Source organism: Narcine bancroftii, chromosome 7 (genome assembly GCF_036971445.1).
Source record: "Narcine bancroftii isolate sNarBan1 chromosome 7, sNarBan1.hap1, whole genome shotgun sequence".
NCBI classification, from domain to species: Eukaryota; Metazoa; Chordata; class Chondrichthyes; order Torpediniformes; family Narcinidae; genus Narcine; species Narcine bancroftii.
In genome coordinates, this window is record NC_091475.1 from 192,427,547 (window position 1) to 192,450,772 (window position 23,226).

The following is a 23,226-nucleotide window of genomic DNA, read 5'->3' on the forward strand; positions in this document are numbered from 1 at the left end:
AGAAGAGATAAATTATTACTCATGTGTTGTTCAATATTCATTCTCAAGAGGTGTTTCTAAAAGTGATTAAACAAAAGTAGAAAATGCTGGAAATCAAGCAGAATTTACAAATATTGGGCATTTTACAAATTAATAAATTAAAATTACATGTAAGAGGAAGGATTTGTGACTAATCTACATATAAAGTTGGGCATGTCAATATTAGCAGCAATAAAGTGACCTATAAAAGGCATCCATAAGATAAGCTCAAGGTTAATATATCATCATGGATAGAGGTGAATATATCATCAGGGAGAGAGGCAAAATAAATAGATGCTTCTCTGGTTGGCAAACAGAAAGATTTGCAAGTGCTTGAACATGAACTACAAAAGTTCGATTTCATGCACAATGGGTCATCAAGAATGAAAATGGAATGTTAGCCTTCATTACTAGAGGGATTAAATTTAAGGGCAGGGATTGTACAGGATTGTACAGGATGCTGGTGAGGCCACACTGAATGCGTCTCTGGACTCCTTACTGGAGGAAGAATATACTGGTTTTGGATGTGGTGCATAGGAGAGCCAGCAGATTATTTCCTGAGATGAGGGGAAGTTAGCCTAGGAGGAGAGATTTGAATCGCCTGGGACTATACTCGCTGGAATTCAGAAGAACGAGAGGGGATCTTATTAAAAACACTTAAAGTTATGAAAAGGATATATAGAGGTAGAAAGTCGTTTCAACTCACAAAGTACTGGAGGAACTTAGCGTGTTGTTTCCACTGAGAGGAGAGACGAGAACAAGGGGACATTGCCTCAAGACTCGGGGCTGGGGGGGGGGGGGATCGATGGAGGGGAGAAGGGGGAATAGATTTAGGACTGAGATGAGGAGCAAGTATTTTTCTCAGAGTAGTGAATTTTGGAGTTCTCTTCTCAAGGAAACAGTAAAGGGTATGTCATTAAATATATTTAAAACAGTTGGAGAAATTTTAGCGTAGTAGGGGAATTAAGGATTTTGGGGAAAAGGCAGCTAAGTGGAGTGGAGTCCACAGCCAGTTCAGCCATGACATTGCTGAATAAAAGAACAGTCTCAACAGCCCAGTTGGCCTATTCCTGTTCCTAGAACCATAGAACACTAATAGGCCCTTTGGCCCATCTAGTCTGATCTGAACAATTATTCTGCCTGCACCATAGCCATTCAAACCCCTCACATCCATGTATTTTTATCCAATATTTTCTTTAAAATGGGTCCAGCATTCACCACTTTGGTTAGCAGTTTGTTCTCCACAATCACTGCTCTCTGGGTGAAGATGTTCCTTTTAAACATTTCTCCTTTAAACCATGTCCTCTAGTTCACAAGGTCACATGATAAGGGAGCAGAAGCAGGCCACTAGGCCCATCGAGTTTCACCTAACCTCAAAGCCTACTTGCATTTATTCTATTTTTCCCCCTCATAATTTTCTATATCTCCATTTAATCTCCCTTCATTCTTCTGCACTCCTGAGAATAAAGCCCAAACCTGTTAATCTTTCCCTGCAACTCAAGTCCTGACAATATCCTTGTAAACTTTCTCTGTGCTCTTTTCATCTCATTGATATATTTCCTGCACTTAGGTGGCCAAAATTGCATACATTTCTTATAATCTTATATAATGGAGAACAAAATCTGAGTGCATACAAGATGATTTTTCAGATTAAATGTTGAGGGATCAAACAGGAAAGAGTTAAGGGACCCTAACGTTAAGCTTGAAAGTAATAAAGTTCAATCCAAAACTATGGTCTTAAATCTGAACAAAGACTACTGTTCAAATGTATGAGAAATGTGTTGGCTATGGTAGATTGGAAAATCAACTTGAGAAAATATTACATTGGACAGGCCATAACAATGAAATTCATGGTTTGAAAAAAAAAATCCCTTGAGGCAGAAATTCCAACAAAGTGGGTTGTCTATGGCCGACAGGAGTAATTAAAAGTAGTATAAAATCAAGAGGTTTATAAAATTGACAAAATACCAGTCAGCCCATGGGTTGATGACATTTAGGACTCAGCAAAGTAAAACAAAGTAATTGATAAAGACAGATCATGGTATAAATTAGCATAAAACATAAAAATAGAATGTAAGGTTACCTACAAGCACAAAAAAGAGCAAGGGAAATAGTGTATTTTGATTTGGCCCAAAACGCTGGTTACCCTTTACTTCCTATAAATCTGCGGGATCTCAAGATTCACCTCAAGACTGTGTATTGCATTTGACCTGAGCATCGCAGACATTCTTGGTCAACTTCTGTGAGCATTCACTTTATCCATGCCCCTCATGATTTTATATACCTCTATAAGGTCATCCCTCAGCTTCTTGCTCACCAGAGAACCCAGCCTATTCAACTTCTCTCTAAGACTCATACTCTCTAGTCCCAGTAACATCCTGGTGAATCTCCTCTGCATTCCTTCCAGCTTTGTGACGTCCTTCTTATAGCTGACCGACCAGAATGCACACACTACTCCAAGCGTGGGTTCTTCAAAGCCTGGTACATTGTATCACAAAGTCCAAAATTTTGTATTAATGCCCTGCCCAATGCCAAGCACATTCTTCACAACCCTGACCATCTGAGCTCTCACTTTCAGAGAATTCGATCTTTCTGTTCTACAACACTCTCCAGGCCCTGTCATTTACTGAGCAAGTCCTATTCCAATTTGACTTCCTGAAGTGTACCACCTCACATTTGTCAGAGTTAAAATAGGCACCACTTCTTGGGCCACCTTCCCAACTATCTTGATCCTGTTATGAAATTGACTACCTTCCTTCACTGTCCATTATGTTACCAACTTCGGTGTCATCTGCAAATGTATTAATCATATTAATTGCTTTGTTATCGATAATAATTATTTGAATAGCAAACATCAGTAGATTCAGTACTAACCCCTGTGGCACATAATTGGCCTCCAATCAAAAAGGCAGCCATCCACAATTTCCCTTTGATTCCTTCCACCAAGGAATTAAAAGAGCAGGAGCTGAACTCAAGTGGGATGGTCTGCACACCATACGTCTTAATATTGCTGGTGTTGGCAGCAGTGACGGAAGCCCCAGACTTTCCTGCATGGGTATCCCAGCTCATGGGAGGCAAAATGCTGACTTCTGCCCCTGTATCGAGAAAGAAACACCAACGAGAATGCCAGTCTAACAAGTAGAGGAGGCTATCTTGGTGGCTGGCCGACGTAGTCATTAGCGACAGCCGGCCTGGGCGTTTTCTGGATGTGAGCAAGGTGGGCAGCAGTGGTGGGCCGCGAAATCCCACCTCCAGTGGGAACAACTGCGGTGGGGAACAACCAAGTGCCATGGCGTGTCGCAGCAACATGGTCAACAGTTGCTCTGCCATGTTGATGGCGTGTCATAGGTCGTCAGCATGGGCTGTAGCCTACAGGAGTCATCAAAATCTTCTTCTGCCAGAAGTAAGCGAATGTCCAAACATACTCAAGAATAGACCTATTTTTGTTATCAGCTAGTATGCAGGATAGAGTAAGAAAAACAGAATATAAAGCGAGAATGCTATCGGACCATTCACCCTTAATACTGACAGTAAAGCTAGAGGACATCACTCCAAGAATGTATAGATGGAGATTAAACCCCATGCTACTTAAAAGACAGGATTTTAGAGAATTTATTGAAAAACAATTAAAAATGTATTTTGAAGTAAATACGGAATCAGTGGAAGATAGGTTTATACTATGGGACGCAATGAAAGCATTCATTAGAGGGCAAATAATAAGTTATGTAACCAAGATGAAGAAGGACTACAATCAGGAAATAGAGCAGTTGGAAAGGGAAATAGTAAACATAGAAAAAAAATTAGCAATGAAGGAAGATACAACTAAAAGAAGAGAATTGGCGGATAAAAAAATAAAATATGAAACATTACAAACATATAAGGTGGAGAAGAATATAATGAAGACAAAACAGAAATATTATGAACTAGGTGAAAAAACACACAAAATCTTAGCATGGCAGCTTAAGACAGAGCAAACTAAGAAAATGGTATTGGCAACAAGGAAAAAAAGACAAACAAATTACATATAATCCGAAAGAAATTAAGGAAAACTTCAGAGAATTCTATGAACAATTATACCGAACTGAAAACGAAGGGAAAGAAGGGAAAATAGATGAATTTTTGACTAAAATTGAACTACCAAAACTACAAATAGAGGAACAAAATAAATTAACAGAACCATTTGGAACAGTAGAAATACAAGAGATAATAAAAAAATTACCAAATAATAAGACACCAGGAGAGGATGGACTCCCAATAGAATTCTACAAAACATTTAAAGACCTATTAATACCGCCCCTCCTGGATGTAATCAACCAGATTGATGAGACACAAAACTTACCAGATTCATGTAAAACAGCAATAATTACAGTGATACTAAAACAAGGGAAAGATCCACTCTCACCAGCGTCATATAGACCAATATCTTTGCTAAACACAGATTATAAGATAATAGCTAAACTATTAGCAAACAGATTAGCAGAACAGGTACCGAAAATGGTAAATTTAGACCAAACTGGATTTATCAAAAAAAGACGCACAACAGACAATATTTGTAAATTTATTAACTTAATTCATGCAGTAGAAGGAAATAAAGCACCTGCAGTAGCAGTTGCTTTAGACGCAGAAAAGGCCTTCGACAGAGTAGAATGGAATTATTTGTTCAAAGTATTGCAAAAATTCAGTTTACCGGAGAAGTATATTAATTGGATTAAAGCATTATATAAGGGACCGTTAGCGAAAGTGACAGTAAATGGACATGTATCAAAGCAATTTAACTTAAGCAGGTCAACGCGGCAGGGATGCCCACTATCACCATTATTGTTTGCGCTAGCTATAGAACCACTAGCAGAATTGATAAGAATAGATAATAATATAAAAGGAATAAAAATAAAAGACAGGGAATATAAAATCAGTCTATTTGCGGATGATGTGATAGTGTACTTAACAGAACCAGAACTATCAATAAAAGAATTATATAAGAAATTGAAGGAATATGGAGAAGTGTCGGGATACAAGATAAACGTAAATAAAAGTGAAGCAATGCCTATGAATAACGCGGATTTCTCAAAACTTAAGAAGGAATCCCCATTCAGATGGCAAATGCAGGCAATAAGATACCTAGGTGTACAAATAAACAAAAATCTAGGCCAATTATATAAACTCAATTACAATCCACTAATGAAAAAATTACAGGACGATTTAGAGCATTGGAAAGAGCTACCACTAACACTGATAGAAAGGATAAACTGTATTAAAATGAACATTTTTCCAAGGATACTATACTTATTTCAGGCATTGCCAATACAACTGACAGAAAAATTCTTCAAAGAGTTAAAGAAAATAATAAGGAGATTTTTATGGAGAGGGGGGAAACCGAGGATAGCACTAGATAAATTAACAGAATGGTATAAACAAGGAGGCTTACAATTGCCAAACTTCAAAAATTATTATAGAGCCGCACAATTAAGATACCTATCAGATTTTTATCAAACAAGGGAAAAACCAGACTGGACGAGATTAGAATTAGATAAAATAGGGGAAAAGATACCTGAACACATATTATATAAATGAGACGAAAAATTGGTACAACATAGAACTTCTCCAGTATTACACCATCTCCTCAATATTTGGAAAAAGATTCATGTAGAAAGAAATAAAACAAATTATCAATTACCAAAACTAATATTGACGCAAAATAAGCTACTCCCTTTTACAATAGACAACCTTTCCTTTAGAAAATGGGAAAAAAAAGGGATTAAAAGAATAGAAAATTGTTTTTCAGGAAGTAGATTCTTATCCTTTGAACAAATGAGAGATAAGTACAATATAACTGGAGATACAGCGCTGGCATATTACCAACTGAGATCCTACTTGAAAGATAAATTAGGAAGCAATTTGAGTTTACCAGAGGGAAGTAACCTTGAATATGTGATTACAGATACAATGTTAATCAAAAGATTTATAACAAATATGTATATTAAACAGCAAGAAAAGGAGAATAAGGAAACAAATGGTAAAACTAAACAAAAATGGGAACAAGATTTAAATATAAAGATAAAAAAGGAAACATGGGAGAAATTATGTTCTGGAACGATGAGAAATACAATAAATACGAGGCTACGTATGATACAATATAATTGGTTACACAGACTATTTAACCGCAAAAGTTAAATAAATGGGACCCAACAGTATCTGATAGATGTTTTTGATGTAAAAAAGAAAGGGGAACAACAATTCATGCAATCTGGACATGTGAGAGAGTAGAAAAATTTTGGGATGATCTCAATCAGATATTAAATAAAATAACAGAAAACAATATACCAAAGAATCCAGAGATCTTTCTCCTAAGTAACATAAAAAATAAAGAATTTGGAATTGACTTGGAGGATGCACAAAAAAGATTTGTTAAGATAGCCCTAGCCGTAGCAAAAAAATGTATTATGTCAACCTGGAAATTGGAAGATAATTTGAAAATACAACAATGGTATATAGAAATGAATAAATGTATTCCATTAGAAAAAATAACATATAGTTTAAGAAATAATATTGAAATATTCGAACAAGTATGGGAGCCTTACATTAAATACAATAGCGAAAACCTACCGGGAACAAACATTACCTAAGTTGATGGAAGGAGAAGAGAAGAAAAGAATGGACTCAGTAGAATTTCTGGTGTATTTTTGTTGAATGACAACATTGTCTGACTGGCTTAATGCAACCTAGATTGTATACCTAAAATGGATGAGAGGGGGGGTGGGGGGGTGGCTTGGGAGGAGGGGGGGGAGAAAAAGTCACTGTATATGTGTGAAAAAGAAAAAGTGTATATCATGGCTAACGTGATTTATGGTGTGAAAAATAAAAAAAATTTTAAAAAAGTAAGCAAATGTCCCCTGACATTTGCTCCAGGAATATTTTCTCAAACAGCAGGCAAGGTTTGTGGCTATTCATAAGCACCAGCATGTCTTTCATGAGGGTGGATGGTGTTCGGTTGCCTAGGCCATCCATGTGTAGCAGCCACAATGCTCATTCACAGAGGGAAAGCCCAAAAGTACTGATGAGGAACGCTTTAACGGCCTCGTACCTAGCAATGGTATGGGGGTTTATACAGGAAATCGGTAATTCTTCCAGCCGTCTCTTGGTCGAGTGAACTGACCACACAGTAATACTTTGTGATGTGTGCGGTGATCTACCTGACATGAAATTGGGTCTCAGCCTACTCAAACCAGACCACAGGCTGTGAGGTCCAAAAGGTAGGCAGTTTCACCAAGACAGCGCTCTGTAGATTGGTGTCATTCATCATGGGGTCCAAAATTGCCATTGGGGTCACCACTGTAGACGCGAGGAGGTGCAGCAAACAAAAAACACCAACAGTCGTGAGTGAGCTAAACCAAATTACTTTCATAGAACTCTCGTGTGCACTTAAAACCCTCAGAACCCGATGACACTCACGACTTGCAGGACCTTTAAGACATCAGCTCCGAGGGCTGGAACATCGGGGCTCTCTTCTCCCTGCCAGTCCTCAGCTCCGTAACCCAGTTTGCTTGTAAGGAAGTTAAGAGTCGCCACTTTGTCCAAGCACCCCTCACAGACATGAGGCTCCAGCGTGGAACGAACATGCTGCCCCTAGTTTACAGAGCCAGTGCTATCAAAGGTTCATGTGATCTAACCTTCCATGCAAACATGCCATATGAAATTTTGTCAAAGGCCTTGCTAAAGTACATATACACACTTTCCATTATGTTCACCTCTCAAAAAATCTATCAAGATTTGTTAGATACAATCCTCAATGTTCAAAGCTAAGCTGAGTCTCTGCAATCATTCCCTGTCTATCCAAATGTAAGTAAATCCTACCCCTTCATAGCACCTCTAGCAACTTTCATACTAATGCTGTCAGGCTCACTAGCCTATAGTTCCTTTGCTGGTCTTTCCTGTCACTTTTAAATACCAGTCCAACTGTACAGTCTTACAGCACTTCACTGGAGGCTTAAGACAATGTATACATCTCCGCACAGATTTCTGCAATTTCTTCCCAAGTTTCCAACAAGACCCAAGGATGCGTTTGGTCAGGCCTTGGAGTCCACCTTAATGCAATCCAAAACCACTAATATCCCCACCCTGGGATTCTGTATATGGTTCAGGACATTGCAAATCATTGGGTTTCATGATCTTCGCCACCCTTAATTTTAAGACAAATGGCAAACTTTAATTTTAAATCTCACCCATCTTCGGTGGCTCCACAAAAACACCACCACCACGGGACCAATCATTTCCCTCGCCACCCTTGCACTCTTCCTTCTGTTGCACGTGGGATCTTGTCCTGCACAAGTTGTCTGCCACGCAAAATGACTTTGGATCTTAATTGAGAGAGGGATTGTCTAAATGCAATTCGAATCCCGACTTCCCCGATGGAACGGGTCCTGTTGATTGGAGGGGAAATTTAAAATAGACCTGCAGATTCTAAACTCTGCATGTATTAAATGCAACAAGAGTAAGGGGTGTGAACCTGCGAATAGTAAATAAGACCTTTCGAACTCCCAATCCCTCCCCAGTGATTAGCAGAAGGTTTTCCCATTCAGTCCTTTTGCTGGACGGTTCATGCTCATGGATGAACATCATCGACAAGGCAGAGCGAATGAGCACAATATAACGTAACGGAGGAACCCGCTCTTACTTTTCTTCTTCTTCTTCCCCAGCTTGGCAGCTTTAGTTTTCTTAGTTTTCATTGTTCTATAACCGTGATCCAATCCATTTCAATGACGAACCTCGTCGGCCGCTCAGTCGTTGGCTGGTTGGATTGCGGCGCGACGCGGGCCGCTCGGCATGCTGGGACGGTGGAGGACCCACGCCCCCGCGCTTTGCGGACAAACCCCGCCGTCAATGACGAACCTCGTCGGCCGCTCAGTCGTTGGCTGGTTGGATTGCGACGCGGGCCGCTCGGCATGCTGGGACGGTGGAGGACCCACGCCCCCGCGCTTTGCGGACGAACCCCGCCGTCAATGACGAACCTCGTCGGCCGCTCAGTCGTTGGCTGGTTGGATTGCGACGCGGGCCGCTCGGCATGCTGGGACGGTGGAGGACCCACGCCCCCGCGCTTTGCGGACGAACCCCGCCGTCAATGACGAACCTCGTCGGCCGCTCAGTCGTTGGCTGGTTGGATTGCGACGCGGGCCGCTCGGCATGCTGGGACGGTGGAGGACCCACGCCCCCGCGCTTTGCGGACGAACCCCGCCGTCAATGACGAACCTCGTCGGCCGCTCAGTCGTTGGCTGGTTGGATTGCGGCGTGACGCGGGCCGCTCGGCATGCTGGGACGGTGGAGGATCCACGCCCCCGCGCTTTGCGGACAAACCCCGCTCCCCAGCTGCGGTCTGGTCCTTCAAACGCCCAGGCCTTCCGGAAGGATCCGCGGGAGGGCCGGGGCCCCGAACGGTCAGTGGGATTCGAGGTGCAATGTCGGCGGGGAGGGAAGCAGGACCGGCGTCTCGGCTGAGGGACCTGTCGTCTGGACGGAAGAAGTAAGGCGCGTGCTGCCCCGGGGTCGAACGAAGGCTGTCTGACCTGACCCTTGGCACAGATGCTGAGGTTTTCCAGCCCTCTTTTGGTTTGATTCCAGTTGCAGAGGAGGGAAGTGTGAGGCAAGGCAAATCAAGTTTATTGTCTTCTCCACAAGTCCAACCTGACGAAACCATATACTCGGTCCTGGGTGCAAAGTATCAATCCTATACAGGACAAGAATTCATATATACAAATAAATAAATCCAGTTTTGTGAATAGGAGAATCTTGAGTGGTTAGTGTGAGCAGTTCCTTTGGTCGTTCAGCAATCTCACAGCCTGTGGGAAGAAGATGGTGCTGGTGGTGTATTGGGAATAGCTGAAAGATGCCATGTGTGAGGTGGAAAAGGTTATCAATGACCAACTCAGTAGGTCATGTCGATCAGGGGAAGGGAGATTTCAGGAGCTTTTTTTAATTCTCTCTGTATTGCACAATCAGTTTGCTTAGGTTTCTTGGAAGACTGGTTGTGAGTTCAGAGTTCACCCTGTTGAAAACCCTTGTGGTCCATCCAAGAGGAAATGGCGAGCTGGAGTGTTTCACCTGAAATAAGGGAAACAAAAGGATCTCTGTGGTAACCTGCAGAAGAAGAGGTTTTCATCTAGAAAACCCTGATGGGGCAAATTTCTTCAGCAAGACCCTGAAGTGGCTAATCAGAGGGAATCAGTTTGTGTGTATCCAATGAGCAACAAATCTCTCAAACCAATAAGAATCTTCCTGAGTGTTTTTTTTTCAGGCAGCAGAGGAATGTAACATAACGTATAATAGCGACAAAGCCCGGACCCTGTCTACGTGTGCCCGCTCCTAGATCTCCCAGTCCCACATACACAGAAAACCTTAAAGAGATGTTTGGGACTTTTCACATATTATGCACAGTGGGTCCCCAACTATGTCACAAAAGCCTCAGTTTTCCTCCTCTGCCCAGCAGCTATCAAAGCCTTCACAGATCTTAGGGACCTGATTGCAAAAGCAACCCTGCAGTCCATAGATGAGACAATCCCATTCCAAGTGGAGACCGATGCCTCAGATGTAGTGCTAGCTGCCACACTGAACTAGGAGGTGCGACTAGTAGCCTTTTTCTCGTGGACCATACAGAGGTCAGAGGTAAGACAATCGGCAGGAGGCTCAAGCCATTGTGGAAGCAGTAAGGCTCTGGAGACATTATCTGGCATGTAAACGCTCCACTCATGTCACAGACCAATGATCCATGGCTTTTATGATCAACAACCAGAACAGGGGGAAGATCGAAAAAAGAAAATCTAGTGCTGGAGGATAGAGTTGTCTATGTATAATTATGACATTCTATACCATCCAGGGAAGTTCAATGAGCCCCCAGATGCACTGTTCAGGGGCACCTGTGCGGCCCTTAACCACATGTCCTAGCTGCAGAGCTTGCGCAATGAGCTGGGCCACCCAGGAGTCGCTAGACTGTTCCACTTCATAAGGACTATTCTCGGTAGAGAAAGTAAGGACAGTAAGCAAGGGCTGTCCCATCTGTGCAGAATGCAAACTGCAGTTCTACCGGCCGGATGAAGCCACACTAATAAAACTACTAGACCTTTTGAGCACCTCATCCTCGACTTTAAGGGCCCATTCCCTTCCTATGACAGGAACGTCTATTTCCTTAATGCCATAGACGAATATTCCCATTTCCTTTTTGTAATCTCACGCCCCGACATATCGGCAGCCACGGTAATAAAGTGCCTGCAATCCATTTTCAGCATGTGTGGGTACCCCAGCTATATACACATAGACAGGGGTGCCACCTTTATGAGTACTGAAGTCCAGCAGTATCTACAGGATAGAGGCATTGCCACCTGCTGCACCACAAGCTACAATCCCAGGAGTAATGGTCAAGTAGAAAGGGAAAATGCCACTATCTGAAAAACTGTCCTGTTGACCTTAAAGGCAAAAGACCTACCCATGGCAAGATGTGTTTCAGGACGCTTTACATTCTATATGCTCGCAATTGTGTACCGCCACTAACACACCACCACATTACCGTAAGGTTTCCGTTTTGAGGAAAGCCACGAAGGGCACGGTGCTGCCTAGATGGTTGATGACACCAGGACCGGCACTCCTCCAGAAGCACTGCAGGCCCTACAAAACAGACCCACTGGTGGAGCCAGTGGAGTTGAGGCATGCGAACCTCCACGATGCATTTGTCGCATTTAGGGATGGATGGGAAAACTAAGTGGCCACCAGGGACCTCGCACCGGCTGGAATCGTGAACGACGCAGGAGAGTCGCAGACCCCTATGGATCAGCACAAAGGGATCGTGGACGACGAGGGAGAGTCTCAGACTCCTATGAATCAGCACATAAGACGACAGACACTAGGACAGCCGACCATCACATCACCACAAAGGGCCCCACCGAACAATATACCCCCAACAATGGAAAGTCCTACATCCCCTCAGCATACTCCCACCCTGCAACCGACGGGAAGCCCTACACCCCTTCAGCATACTTCCACCCTACAACTGACTAGAAAACCTACACCCTCACAACATACCCCCACTCAATATCAGGACCCTCTGCCATAGTACCCCAAAGGTCCAGGAGAAAAAGGAAAGCCTGTCTGATACTGGACTTATGAACTTATGAGGGTGGGGGGAGGGAGGAGGTCAAAATCCTTTAAGGGGAGGGAATGTGGTGATATGCTATTACACCACTAGGTCTCCATGGGCCACCACCTGATGACCTTGCATATAAAGCCAACCAGAGCTAGGCTCCTCCATTCTGACCTAGGCTTTCACAGAGGCAAGACCTAGCTGTATATATTAGTCTATTAAAACTAGGGTTTAACTTGCACTCTGTCTCGTGTGGTTGATGTTGGTCACAATATGGTTGGGGGGGAGTTGAAATGGTTGATTACAGGAAGTTCAAGCTTCACCCACAAGGAGAGCATAGGTGTTTGGCAAAGTGGCCACCAATTCTGTTTCATGTCAGCAATGTAGAGGAGACCACATGCCGTAGGTTAGATGATACACAGCTAAACCTTTGCTTCAACTGGAATGTCTCTTTGTGACTGTACAGTGATGAAGGGGGAAATGTAGGGCAGTTTTTGGAGTTTCTGTGATTACAGTGTGAAATGCCTAAGGGAATGGAAGGGTAGGTGGGAAGAGCAGACAAGAGAGTCTGGGAAAGACCAGATGGGGTGGGGAGAGAAAAGATGTGGTTTCTGATGGGATCGTACTGAAGTTGCAAGAAATGTCAGGATAACATTTAAGATTCAGATGCTGATGGGGTGGAAATTAGGTCCAAAAGGATTCTATCCTTGTTCTATTTATTCGGAGGTGGGGTGAGAGCAGAAGCATGAGAAATGGAGGATGTAAGGGTATGGGGTTTTAATGTAAAGTTAGATAACAACTAGAATCTTATTTGTGTTGCTAAAGGAAAGGCAGTGAGAAATGTCCAACAGGCCATACTCTAGGAATAGAAAAAGAAAACTGATTCTAAATGAAAATAGGCAAAAAAAACAGAAATGACGAGGCTAGCCATTATCTTGCATTCCAGGTTCACACTGCCAGTTGGTCCAACTACTGTTTTTGATGTTCTCATGCAGGAAAGAAAAACAAATGCTGGAACTGTCATAAAATAGGAAACCTTTAATCTCATAACAGGGGTCAGGAGTTACCCTTAAAGTGAAAAGGTAAATGTAATGTAAAATTTAGACATGCAGCATGGTAAAACAGGCCATTCTGGCCATGAGCCGATGCTGCCCAAATATCCCAACTAACCTATCACCCCTGTATGTTTTGAAGGGTTGGAGGAAAACAGAGCACCTGGAAGAAACCTGCGCAGAGTTGGGGGGGTGGGGGGATGTACAGACTCGTACACCTTAAATGATCTGATGGAAAACTATGTTCTTTTACTGTAATAGCCATCAAACGTTTGGCAAACAGGATCAGGGCCAATAAGTTCAACTGACAAATTTACTGCAATAGTTTGATGGTTCAAATTATTTGAACTTAAAATTGGTGTTTTCGTGTAATGAAATTGTGCGGTATATCTGATTTTAATTCCTCTCTGCAAAAGTCATCAGCAAGGAATAGGAGTACTAACTAAATTAAGATACCTCGAAAGAGTTCAAATGGCTGTTTTCTTTGGTAAATTCAGAATAAAATTAATTGCATATTAACATATTTATAAAAGTACCTTGGTATCTTCAATTTTGCTACTGAATGAAATAAACCACAAGATTCTACAATGATTCAGCATATTCATCACATGTAAATCTAGAGATCAGGGATATCTCAGTTTCTAACAATGGGGTGGCTGTGTCAAATAATCATAACCAAGGACATGCCAAACGTATGAGAAACAAGCAAAAACAGGCCATTCAATTCCTTACTCCTGCTTCAAGGTTCATTGAGATGACAGATAATATTTTACCTCAAAATTATTTTACTGCCCTAAAATCCTATTGCTAGATTCAATTAATATCCAAAACTCTTTGTAGTGAGCATACAACAATCCTCCACAATACACCTGATAGACGATTCCAAAGATTCACTACCATCTAGTGAAGAAGTTCTGTCTCATCTTGTATATGAAAGTCCAACCCCTTATTTTAAGACAGGCTGTAGATAACCCACCTTGTATCTTTCTATCAAATCCTGTTAAAATTTTGTTTGTTTCAAGCTACAAGGTTCCTTTTATTGAAATGTAATATATGTTAAAAATGTAACCTACATGATATGCTTTAACTCTTGTCTACTGTAAGGCAAACAAAGAATTGCCATGAGCACGGTGACCCTAACAATAGGAGAAAGAGAAGCAAAAGTGAGTCTTCAATTATATCATCTCTCGTTCTCCTATATTCAAGAGTGTAGACCCTGTCTGCCTAATGCGTTATTATCTGACAAACTTCTCTTCCTAGTAATCAATTCATTGCATACCACTTCAGATGAGGAGACCAAGTCAATACACAATGTTCCAGTTAATGGAGGAAGAAAGTACCAATGCAGCCATCATCTGATCATCACTTTTGCCTGAGGCTACGTTAAGCGGTGCATTGAAAATGGGTACTCTAATACCAAATGTAACTATGAAATATTTAATTTAGTTAGACATGCCATAAGACATGTGCTTGGTAAAAATGTTCCTGAAGCCCTATGGGGAAAAGATGATAGATCTTCTCATATGGTTCTCCACAGACTGTCAGAATTATTTGGCAGAATGTCTCATGACCAAGCTCCTTGTTTTGTTGGTGATGGAAAGGGCTTCCTGTCCTCAATTTTCAGCCCATCAGCCTCTGATAGCAGAATCAGAATTTATTCAAGCTCCTTGTTTTGTTGGTGATGGAAAGGGCTTCCTGTCCTCAATTTTCAGGCCATCAGCCTCTGATAGCAGAATCAGAATTTATTGTCATGAACAAGTCACGAAATTCGTTGTTTTGCGGCAACATCGCAGTGCAAACATTTATATAAACCACCTTATAACAATAAATAATAATTGTGCATGAAAAGTCAAATTAAGGCAGTGTCTTGGTTCATTGATCGTTCAGGAATCTGATGGCAGTGGGGAAGAAGCTGACCTGTGCCACCGAGTACTTGTCTTCTGATTCCTTTTTCCCCAATGGTGGCAGAGTGAAGAGAGCATGGCCTGGGTAATGGGGTCCTTGAGGACAGAGACTGCTTTCTTAAGACACCGCCTCTTGTTGGTGTCCTTGATGGAGTGAAGTCTGGTGCCCATGATGTCATAGACCAAGTTAACAATCCTCTGGAGTTTTTTCTAGTCCTGAGCATTGGCATCTCCGTACCAGACAGTGATGCAACCTGCCAAGATGGTCTCCACGATACACCTGTAGTAGTTTTCTTCTGTGACATAATGAATCTTCTCAAACACCTTGTAAAGATAACCGTTGAAAAGTCGACATGGAGGCTCCAGCACAGATCCTCAGAAATGTTAACACCCAGGAATTTGAAGTTCTTGACCCTCTCCACTACTGAATCCTCAATAAGGACTGGATCGTGTTCTCTTGACTTCTTCCTTAAGTCCACAATCATCTCCTTGGTTTTGCTAACGTTGAGCACAAGGTTGTTGGAGTGACACCACTCAACAAGCTGATTTATCTCCCTCCTATATACTTCCTCATTGCCATTTGTGATGCTGCCAACAACTGTGGTGTCGTCGGATAATTTATAGATTGCATTGGAATTGTCCCTGACCACACAATCATGGGTGTATAGTTGGTAGAGCAGTGTGTTGATACTAAGGAGGAGATATTTTTACCAATTCATACTGACTATGGTCTTCCTTTTTAAAAATATTTTCATTGAGTCAATAAATTTGTAATGACTGTGGTCTTCCAATGTTGAAGTCAAGGATCCATTTGCAGAGGGGGATACAGAGGCCCAGGGTTTGGAGCTTCTTGACCAGCACTGAGGGAATAATGATGTTGAAGGCTAAACTGTAGTCTATGAAGAGCAGCCGTATGTATGAATTGCTATTTTAGAGGTAATCCAGAGCTGAGTGGAGCCAGTGATATTGCGTCTTCTGTGGAGCAAATGTGACGAAAGGCAAATTGCAGAGGGTTCAGACCTTTGCTTGGGTACTTATTAATTCTGGCACTTATCATCCAAACATTATGCCAACTTTTTTGTTGTCCTATTAGGCATGGCTTGTATTACAGATTCTTGTTCATTTGTTCCCTGAAATGTTGTCAATTTGAGGTGGAGGGTGTGGTGTTATCCAAGAATTTATTGTCATGAACATGTCATAAAATTTGTTGTTTTGCGGCAGCAGTACAAATGCAACATTGCTCTAAATTTCATTAAAAAAAAATAAATTAGTGCACAAAGAAGAGAAAGTGAGGTTAGGTTTGTGGTTCATTGTCCATTCAGAAATCTGATGCCCAAGGAGAAGAAGCTGTTTTTGTGCCATTGGGTGTTCATCTTCAGCCTCTTGTACCTCCTTTCTGATGGTAGCAGTGAGAAGAGGGCATGGCCTGGTTGATGAGGGTTCTTGGGGTTATCAATTGCCATCACTGTGCATTGCAAGGGAATATGCAGCTGACAGGGATAAGGAAACTATTGGCATTGGTGCAAGAGTAATTAATCACAGAATGGATGTCAATGTACTGGGAAAAAAAGCCAGACGTCATTTATGGATCATGCAGTGTGATTTGTAATTAATTTCTGAAATGGTGGTGGAAGCAGATTCACTAGCTGACTTCAAAAAGGTACTGGAGTACTGCATGCAGTTCTTGTCTCCAGGATATACTGGCTTTGGAGGCAGTCCAGAGAAGGTTCACCAGGTTGATTTCAGAGAAGAGGGGGTTATACTGTGAGGAGAGATTGAGGCATCTGGGGCTGAACTCGCTGGAATTTAGAAGAATAGAGAGCAGCAGCAATCATCAAAAGATCCACACCACCCAGCCACGCTCTGTTCTCACTGGTACCATCAGGAAAGAGGTGCCACAAGACTCACACCATTGGGTTCAGGAACAGCTGCTACACCTCCACTATCAGAATCCTCAACAATAAACTCAATCAGGGGCTTATTAAGGAGTCTTACATTTGCACTTTTTTTCTTCTGTGTATTGCAGTTTGTTTACATTTATTTATTGGTTTACATGTGTACATTGTGTATTTTTTTTTGCTGATTCTACCTCGGCTGCAGGAGAAAGAATCTCAGGGTTGTAAGTGATGCCATGTTTGTACTGACAATAAATCTGAAAACTGGGAGGGGATATTATAGAAACGGATAAAATTATGAATGGCATAGATAAGATAGAGGTAGGTAAATTGTTTTCATTGGTGGGAGACATTATACTTAGGAATAACCTCAGGATTTGGGGTAGTAGATTAAGGACAGGCTTGAAGAGGAACTGCTTTTCCCAGAGGGTGGTGAATTCCCTGCCCATTGAAGCAGTGGAGGCGACCTCAGTAAATATATTTAAGGCAAGGTTGGATAGATTTTTACATAGTAAGGGATATGGGGAAAAGGCAGATTGGGGAGATGAGCCTATCATCAGATCAGGTGGAGCAGGCTTGACGGGCTGGATGGTCCTATTTCTTAAGTTCTTGTGTCAAAGGGGATTGGAAAGATTGCTGTGCTGTGGTGGATGCAATTCTTGTCCACAGTTAGCATGACCTCAATCACATGGGCTTCTTCTCACTATTATTCTGTATAAATTGTGAATATTGAAACTTCAGATTAGACTTTTGACATTCTAAACCTGTCTTCTCAGCAGAAGGTACACTGCAGAAATGTCTTGATGCAAGAGTTGACGACAGGAATCACCAATATCGGGGCCAGCAGCCCCATCGCTTATCTCCCCCAGCCGCGCCCCCCCCCCTTCGAAAATCCTTGGTCACGTGAGCCACGACGCGCCGGGCCACGCACGCCAACGTCCAGAAAGCCTGGCAGCGAGCCCACCCGCGTCGCCATGACGTCATTGGCGAACGCCTTCCCGGGAATTGTAGTTTCCGGTGGATGACGTTCGGCCCAGTTGCCTCACGGAACGTGCTCTCGGGGACTACAAGTCCCGAGGCCCGTAAGCAATAACCGTCTTCCTTTTCGGAGGTGTTGGCCATCTTCAGGAACTGAGTTAAATGTACTTCATGATTTTTCCTGCTGGTCATCGTTTGAGGGCACCTGACCTAGTGTCGAGGAGGAGCAGTCGCCGCCTCATATAACAGCAAATAAGCTGGTCAACCACTGACCATTTGCTTTTGGTTCATGCATCTGAAAAGATGTCTTCTCTGGAGAAAGAGCTGTTCTTGAGCAAATTGCCCTCTCGCCCACCGATGCGGCCAGGTCTTCAGGCAGGGTCGAAAATGAGGATGGGGTGAGTGTGCACACGAGTTCTTCCAACTTGAGAGGTTGGGTCTGATGTCATGGATGCACCCTGACAATAAATCTGGAATCTGATTTTTATTTTGGCTTTCTGACAGACTGATGCTTGAAGGAGATTCTAAATTTGCAGTTTGACATTTCTGATAACCAAAATCTCGAGCAAATAGTAGCAATGTCTCAAAAGTTAAGGTCATTTCACCATACCTATTTGATAGAAATGGGTATAACACAGCAAGTTTGTTAATGTCCATATATTAGATTTCATATTTGTAATATGAAATATATTACCTGCAGACCAATGCAATTTTAATGTTCAATTTAGACATCCAGCATGGTAACAGGACATTTCGGCCCTCGAGCTCGTGCCGGCCAATTAACCTACAGCCCCCCCCCCCCCTCCCCCCCAGGTACAGACTCTTGGGGCTAAATGCCCTGTTACCATGCTGGATGTCTAAATTAAAAGGTTGGCCACCCCTGATTAATCAGTTGCGAGGAAGACCCTACCAGTTATGTTTGGAACATTAGACCTGATGAGGTGGGAACAATTTCTGCTGTATCGTTGGCCTCAATTTTCCCTGCATTGTATTATTTGTACGCAGGCCTTTAAATTTTATTAAGACGTCTCAGCATTTACGATTTGACAGAGTCCGTATGAGTCAAATGCAAAGGTTCTTCACTTAAAGAAGAAAAAAAGCTTCCCTTTTTCTTACTTTTTGATCTTCAGTGTGGATGCACATATCAGCTGATCAGCTATAATTTTACTTTAATTGGCTTGCACATGGTAGGAGAAGAGATGGCAGGAGGATTTAGTTACAAATGGAATTTTAAATGAATTAAAAGGAAAACAAATAACCCATTATTGAAATATTTATATTTAGGATAAAATTAAACAATTTGTGGGATTAAAAGAATGATTATCCTCAAAACATCTCTATCTCAAAACAGTTTAATACCCATGACTTTGGGTAATAGAATCTTGGCTACCTGGTACCAACATGGTATCAGGTGCATTGAAGATTGTTATGATCAACAGGGGCAGTTTATGTCTTTTGAGGGACTTAAAAATAAATATAATTTACCGAACAGCACATTCTTCTGCTATCTCCAATTGCAATCTATTTTGAGGGGGAAAGTGGGGACCGTTAATGGTCCTATCAATGTGCTCATGGAAATTCTAATTCGAAGTGGAATACAACCAAATTTATCTCTAATATATCGATATTTGCTCTCATCCAAGATCAAACCCCAAAATCTGGACTACATAGATCAAGGGAGAGATGGGAATCGGATTTGGACATTGTAATCAATCTACAATGCTGGTCAGATCTATGTGTAGATAGCATGACTACCTTAATTAATTCTAGATATAGACTGATTCGTTATAATTTTCTGCACCAATTATATCTCACACCTCAAATAATACATAAAAATGACCAGAATTTTCTGATAGGTGTTTTAGATGTGGTATTGATGTTGGTACTTTTTTTCATTCCACCTCGTTATGCACGAAGTTGAGACCCTTTTGGATGGAATTGGGGGAAGTGTTGACAAAAATTGTGGGGGTGAACTTCTCTCTAGACTTGGAATTGTTTCTTCTGGGGAATTTGGCAGTTATAAAAGTTAACTTCTGCAGAAGTAAATCTAAATTTATTAAAGTTGCATTGTCAATAGCCAGGAAATGTATAGTGGAAACTTGGAAATCCAATTCCCTACTTCACATTGATTGTTAGAACATGGAAGTGCAAAGTTGTATTCCCCTTGAGAAGATTACTGATAGTCTTAGGAATAGATTGACACATTGACCACCGCCAGTGGGCTGATATCGCCTCAAACCGTGCATCTTAGCGCCTCACAGTTTGGCGGGCAGCAACCTCCTTTGAAGAAGACCGCAGAGCCCACCTCACTGACAAAAGGCAAAGGAGGAAAAGCCCAACACCCAACCCCAACCAACCAATTTTCCCCTGCAGCCGCTGCAACCGTGTCTGCCTGTCCCGCATCGGACTTGTCAGCCACAAACGAGCCTGCAGCTGATGTGGACTTTTACCCCCTCCATAAATCTTCGTCCGCCAAGCCAAGCCAAAGAAGAAGAAGAGATATAGTATGTTCAACAAAATTTGCAACTTTATTTAGATTACTTAAATTCTCTGATTTTATAATTTATTTTGATATTTGTCAATTAGTATACTCCTTATTAGAAATTTAATACTTTTAAAATGATGTGACTCTGAGAGCAAACAGCAAATGTGACAGCAAACTCCTGTTGCTTTTTCTTTTCTATTTTCTCTTTTACTTCCCTCTATTCTCTGCTGTCTGCCCCCTTTCAAATCTGGGGAGGGGGTGGTGGGAGAAGAGGTACTCTCCTTTTTATTTTTATTTTTGGACCTTATGAATGTTTTTCTTTGATTTTATATTCAATGTATTATTGTTATTATATTGAGTCCTATATTCTGTATTTTCTCAAAACTTAAATAAAGTATTTTTTAAAAAAAACATTTTACTTTATTTTGAATACATCATCGTTCCCTCAAAACTGATCAGCAAACTCCAAGACCTGGGACTCAACACCGCACTGTATAATTGGAACATGGATTTCCTCGCCTCCAGACCACAATCAGTGAGGATTGGCAAGGACTTCTCCACAATCTCCATCAGTACTGGAGCACCACATGGCTACATTATTAGCTGCCTCCTCTACACACTTTACACCTACAACTGCATGGCTTGGTACAAAAACAACACCATCTACAAATTTTCCAACGATGCCAAGGTGATGTGTTGTGTAAAGAAAGGGAATGAGTCAGCACACAGGAGGAAGATTGAAAACTTGGCTGAATGGTGCACCAACAACAACCTTGCACTCAATGTCACCCAAACTAAGGAGCTGATTGTTGACTTTAGGATGGGAAAACCAGAGGTATACAATCCAGTGATTATTGGGGGATTAGAGGTGGAGAAAATGAGCAAATTTAATAGTGATCATTTCAGGATCTTTCCTGGACTCAACACATCGAATGGCATCATGAAGAAAGCATGTCAGCATCTCTACTTCCTCTGGAGTTTGCGGAAGTTTGGTATGACACCAGAAACCGTGACAAATTTCTAGACGTGTGATGGAAAGTGTGCTGCATCACAGTCTGGTATGAGACACCAGAAACTCTGGCAAATTTCTATAGATGTGTGTTGGAAAGTGTGCTGACCGGCTGCATCATGGTCTGGAATAGGGACCATGCCTTGAGCATAAATCCCTCCAAAAACTGCTGTCAGAGAGCAGCAGCAATTATCAATCCACACAACCTAGCACACACTGTTCTCGCTGCTGTCATCAGGAAAGAGGTAAGGTGCCACAAGACTTGCACCACCGGGTTCAGGAACAACTGCTACTCCTCTACCAACAGAAGCCTAATAGCCTGAATATGCCTGATCTCAGAAGCTAAGTGGGCTCAGGCCTGGTCAGTATTTGGAGGGGAGACTGACAAGGAACATCAGATGCTGTAGGTTTCTGTGAGGGGCTCTGGACAAAGTGATGACTCTCTACCTGCCTTACATAGACAAAAGTTAAAAAATTTAATGTTTGTTATATTCTAAATGTAGTATTACATGTCAATAATGGAACCTTTACCTCTTCAACAACAAACTCAATCGGAGACTCATTCATGGACTCTTACTTGAACAGTTTGATTTTTTTATACTCTCTATTGCACCTCACCACCATCAGAAAAAAGAATCTCAGGCTATGTACTCTTGACAATAAATCTGAAATCCTTATCCACTATTTTACATTGCCTTTTTGCAATAAATATGTGATTGATTTTCTGTTGTATAAAACTGAAATCATATTTGATACTCTAGTTGAGTGTGATTTTTGAGTCTCTATTGTATCATTCATTAGAGCAGCATTTAAATTTGAGACCAATTCAGCCAGTGTTTGATGTGGAAGTGGCAGGTCTGCAGTGAGGTGAATCAGTTTTTGTGTAGGCTGGTCACCAGACTTGTGCATTTTGGAAACCACTATACCTGTATTATAGAAAAGACCTTTCTAGACTGAAATAACTGTATAACCTGAACTATTGTGTGACATTTGGAATGTAACACCCTTTGCTGGCACCATTACTAGTGGTGGATCTATAAAAAAAATTAGTTTTTGACCCTTGTATTAAAATGATGTTCTAAGCAGAACTACTGATGTAAAATCTATAATTGTATAGTTTTTCACAGTTCATGCAGTGTGCAATTTTCATCCACTTCATGCTTTGCTGGTCTATTAATAGAACAAGAGAACCAGCTGTCAGTTTAAAACATCACGTTAGGGAGATCCAAGATAGTGGTGAGGTGCTTGTAGAGCGACCCAAGAGCTCACCGAGGAAGAGATATATATGAGATATATATGAGAAGATCCCCTAAAATATAAAGATCCCAAAAAGAAGGAAGACATCAAAAATAATCTAAGAATAGGATGGGCCCACTGGTCTCTCGTCCACCACCCCCCCCCCCCCACCAAGGGCAAAACCAACGGCCATGCTCTCTCCTGTAAAGACTCCTTTGCTACCAGAATAGAGAGAGGATCTTACGGGCAGTGGTGGTGGGTGCAAAGGCTAGGAATATGAGGGGGAGAAGGATTTATTCTACCCGGTCATAACCACAGTGGTATTGAAACATAGGAGGAATTTGACTCGGTTAAAAAGAACCTTAAACAAAAAGAATTCGAGTTTACCGTCCTTCACCCCGCAATGCTAAAGATGGTAAGGGCAGGAGGGGAAAGAGAGTTTTTTAAGGATTGAAGAAAGGCAACAGACTTTGTAAGAACCCTACCACCGCTTCAGGATTAAATGTAAATAAGGTGAGAAGAGGGAAT

The 23,226-nt window shown here is 41.8% G+C and overlaps 2 protein-coding genes across 9 annotated transcripts in view; one reads left to right on the forward strand and one right to left on the reverse strand.

Annotated features, from left to right (window-relative positions):
- Positions 1-9,265, reverse strand: part of c2cd3 (C2 domain containing 3 centriole elongation regulator) — a 187,502-nt gene extending 178,237 nt beyond the window's left edge. For 4 of the 6 annotated variants that reach the window (XM_069891824.1, XM_069891821.1, XM_069891825.1 and 1 more), the window contains exon 1: positions 8,690-9,265. In XM_069891824.1, coding sequence (XP_069747925.1) covers positions 8,690-8,741 — 52 coding nt within the window. In that variant the 5' untranslated portion in view covers positions 8,742-9,265. Of the gene's footprint in view, positions 1-8,237; positions 8,436-8,689 lie in introns of all 6 variants that reach the window. The other 2 variants (XM_069891822.1, XM_069891820.1) reach the window with 2 other exon arrangements.
- The window catches only part of ppme1 (protein phosphatase methylesterase 1), a 75,828-nt gene continuing 61,488 nt past the window's right edge, over positions 8,887-23,226 (forward strand). The window contains exons 1-2 of one of the 3 annotated variants that reach the window (XM_069891830.1): positions 14,313-14,354; positions 14,452-14,613. Coding sequence is in view for 2 of the 3 variants with exons in the window: in XM_069891827.1 (XP_069747928.1) it covers positions 18,272-18,366 (95 nt within the window). In the remaining variant the exon portion in view is untranslated. Of the gene's footprint in view, positions 9,533-14,312; positions 14,355-14,451; positions 14,614-18,015; positions 18,367-23,226 lie in introns of those variants that run through there. The other 2 variants (XM_069891829.1, XM_069891827.1) reach the window with 2 other exon arrangements.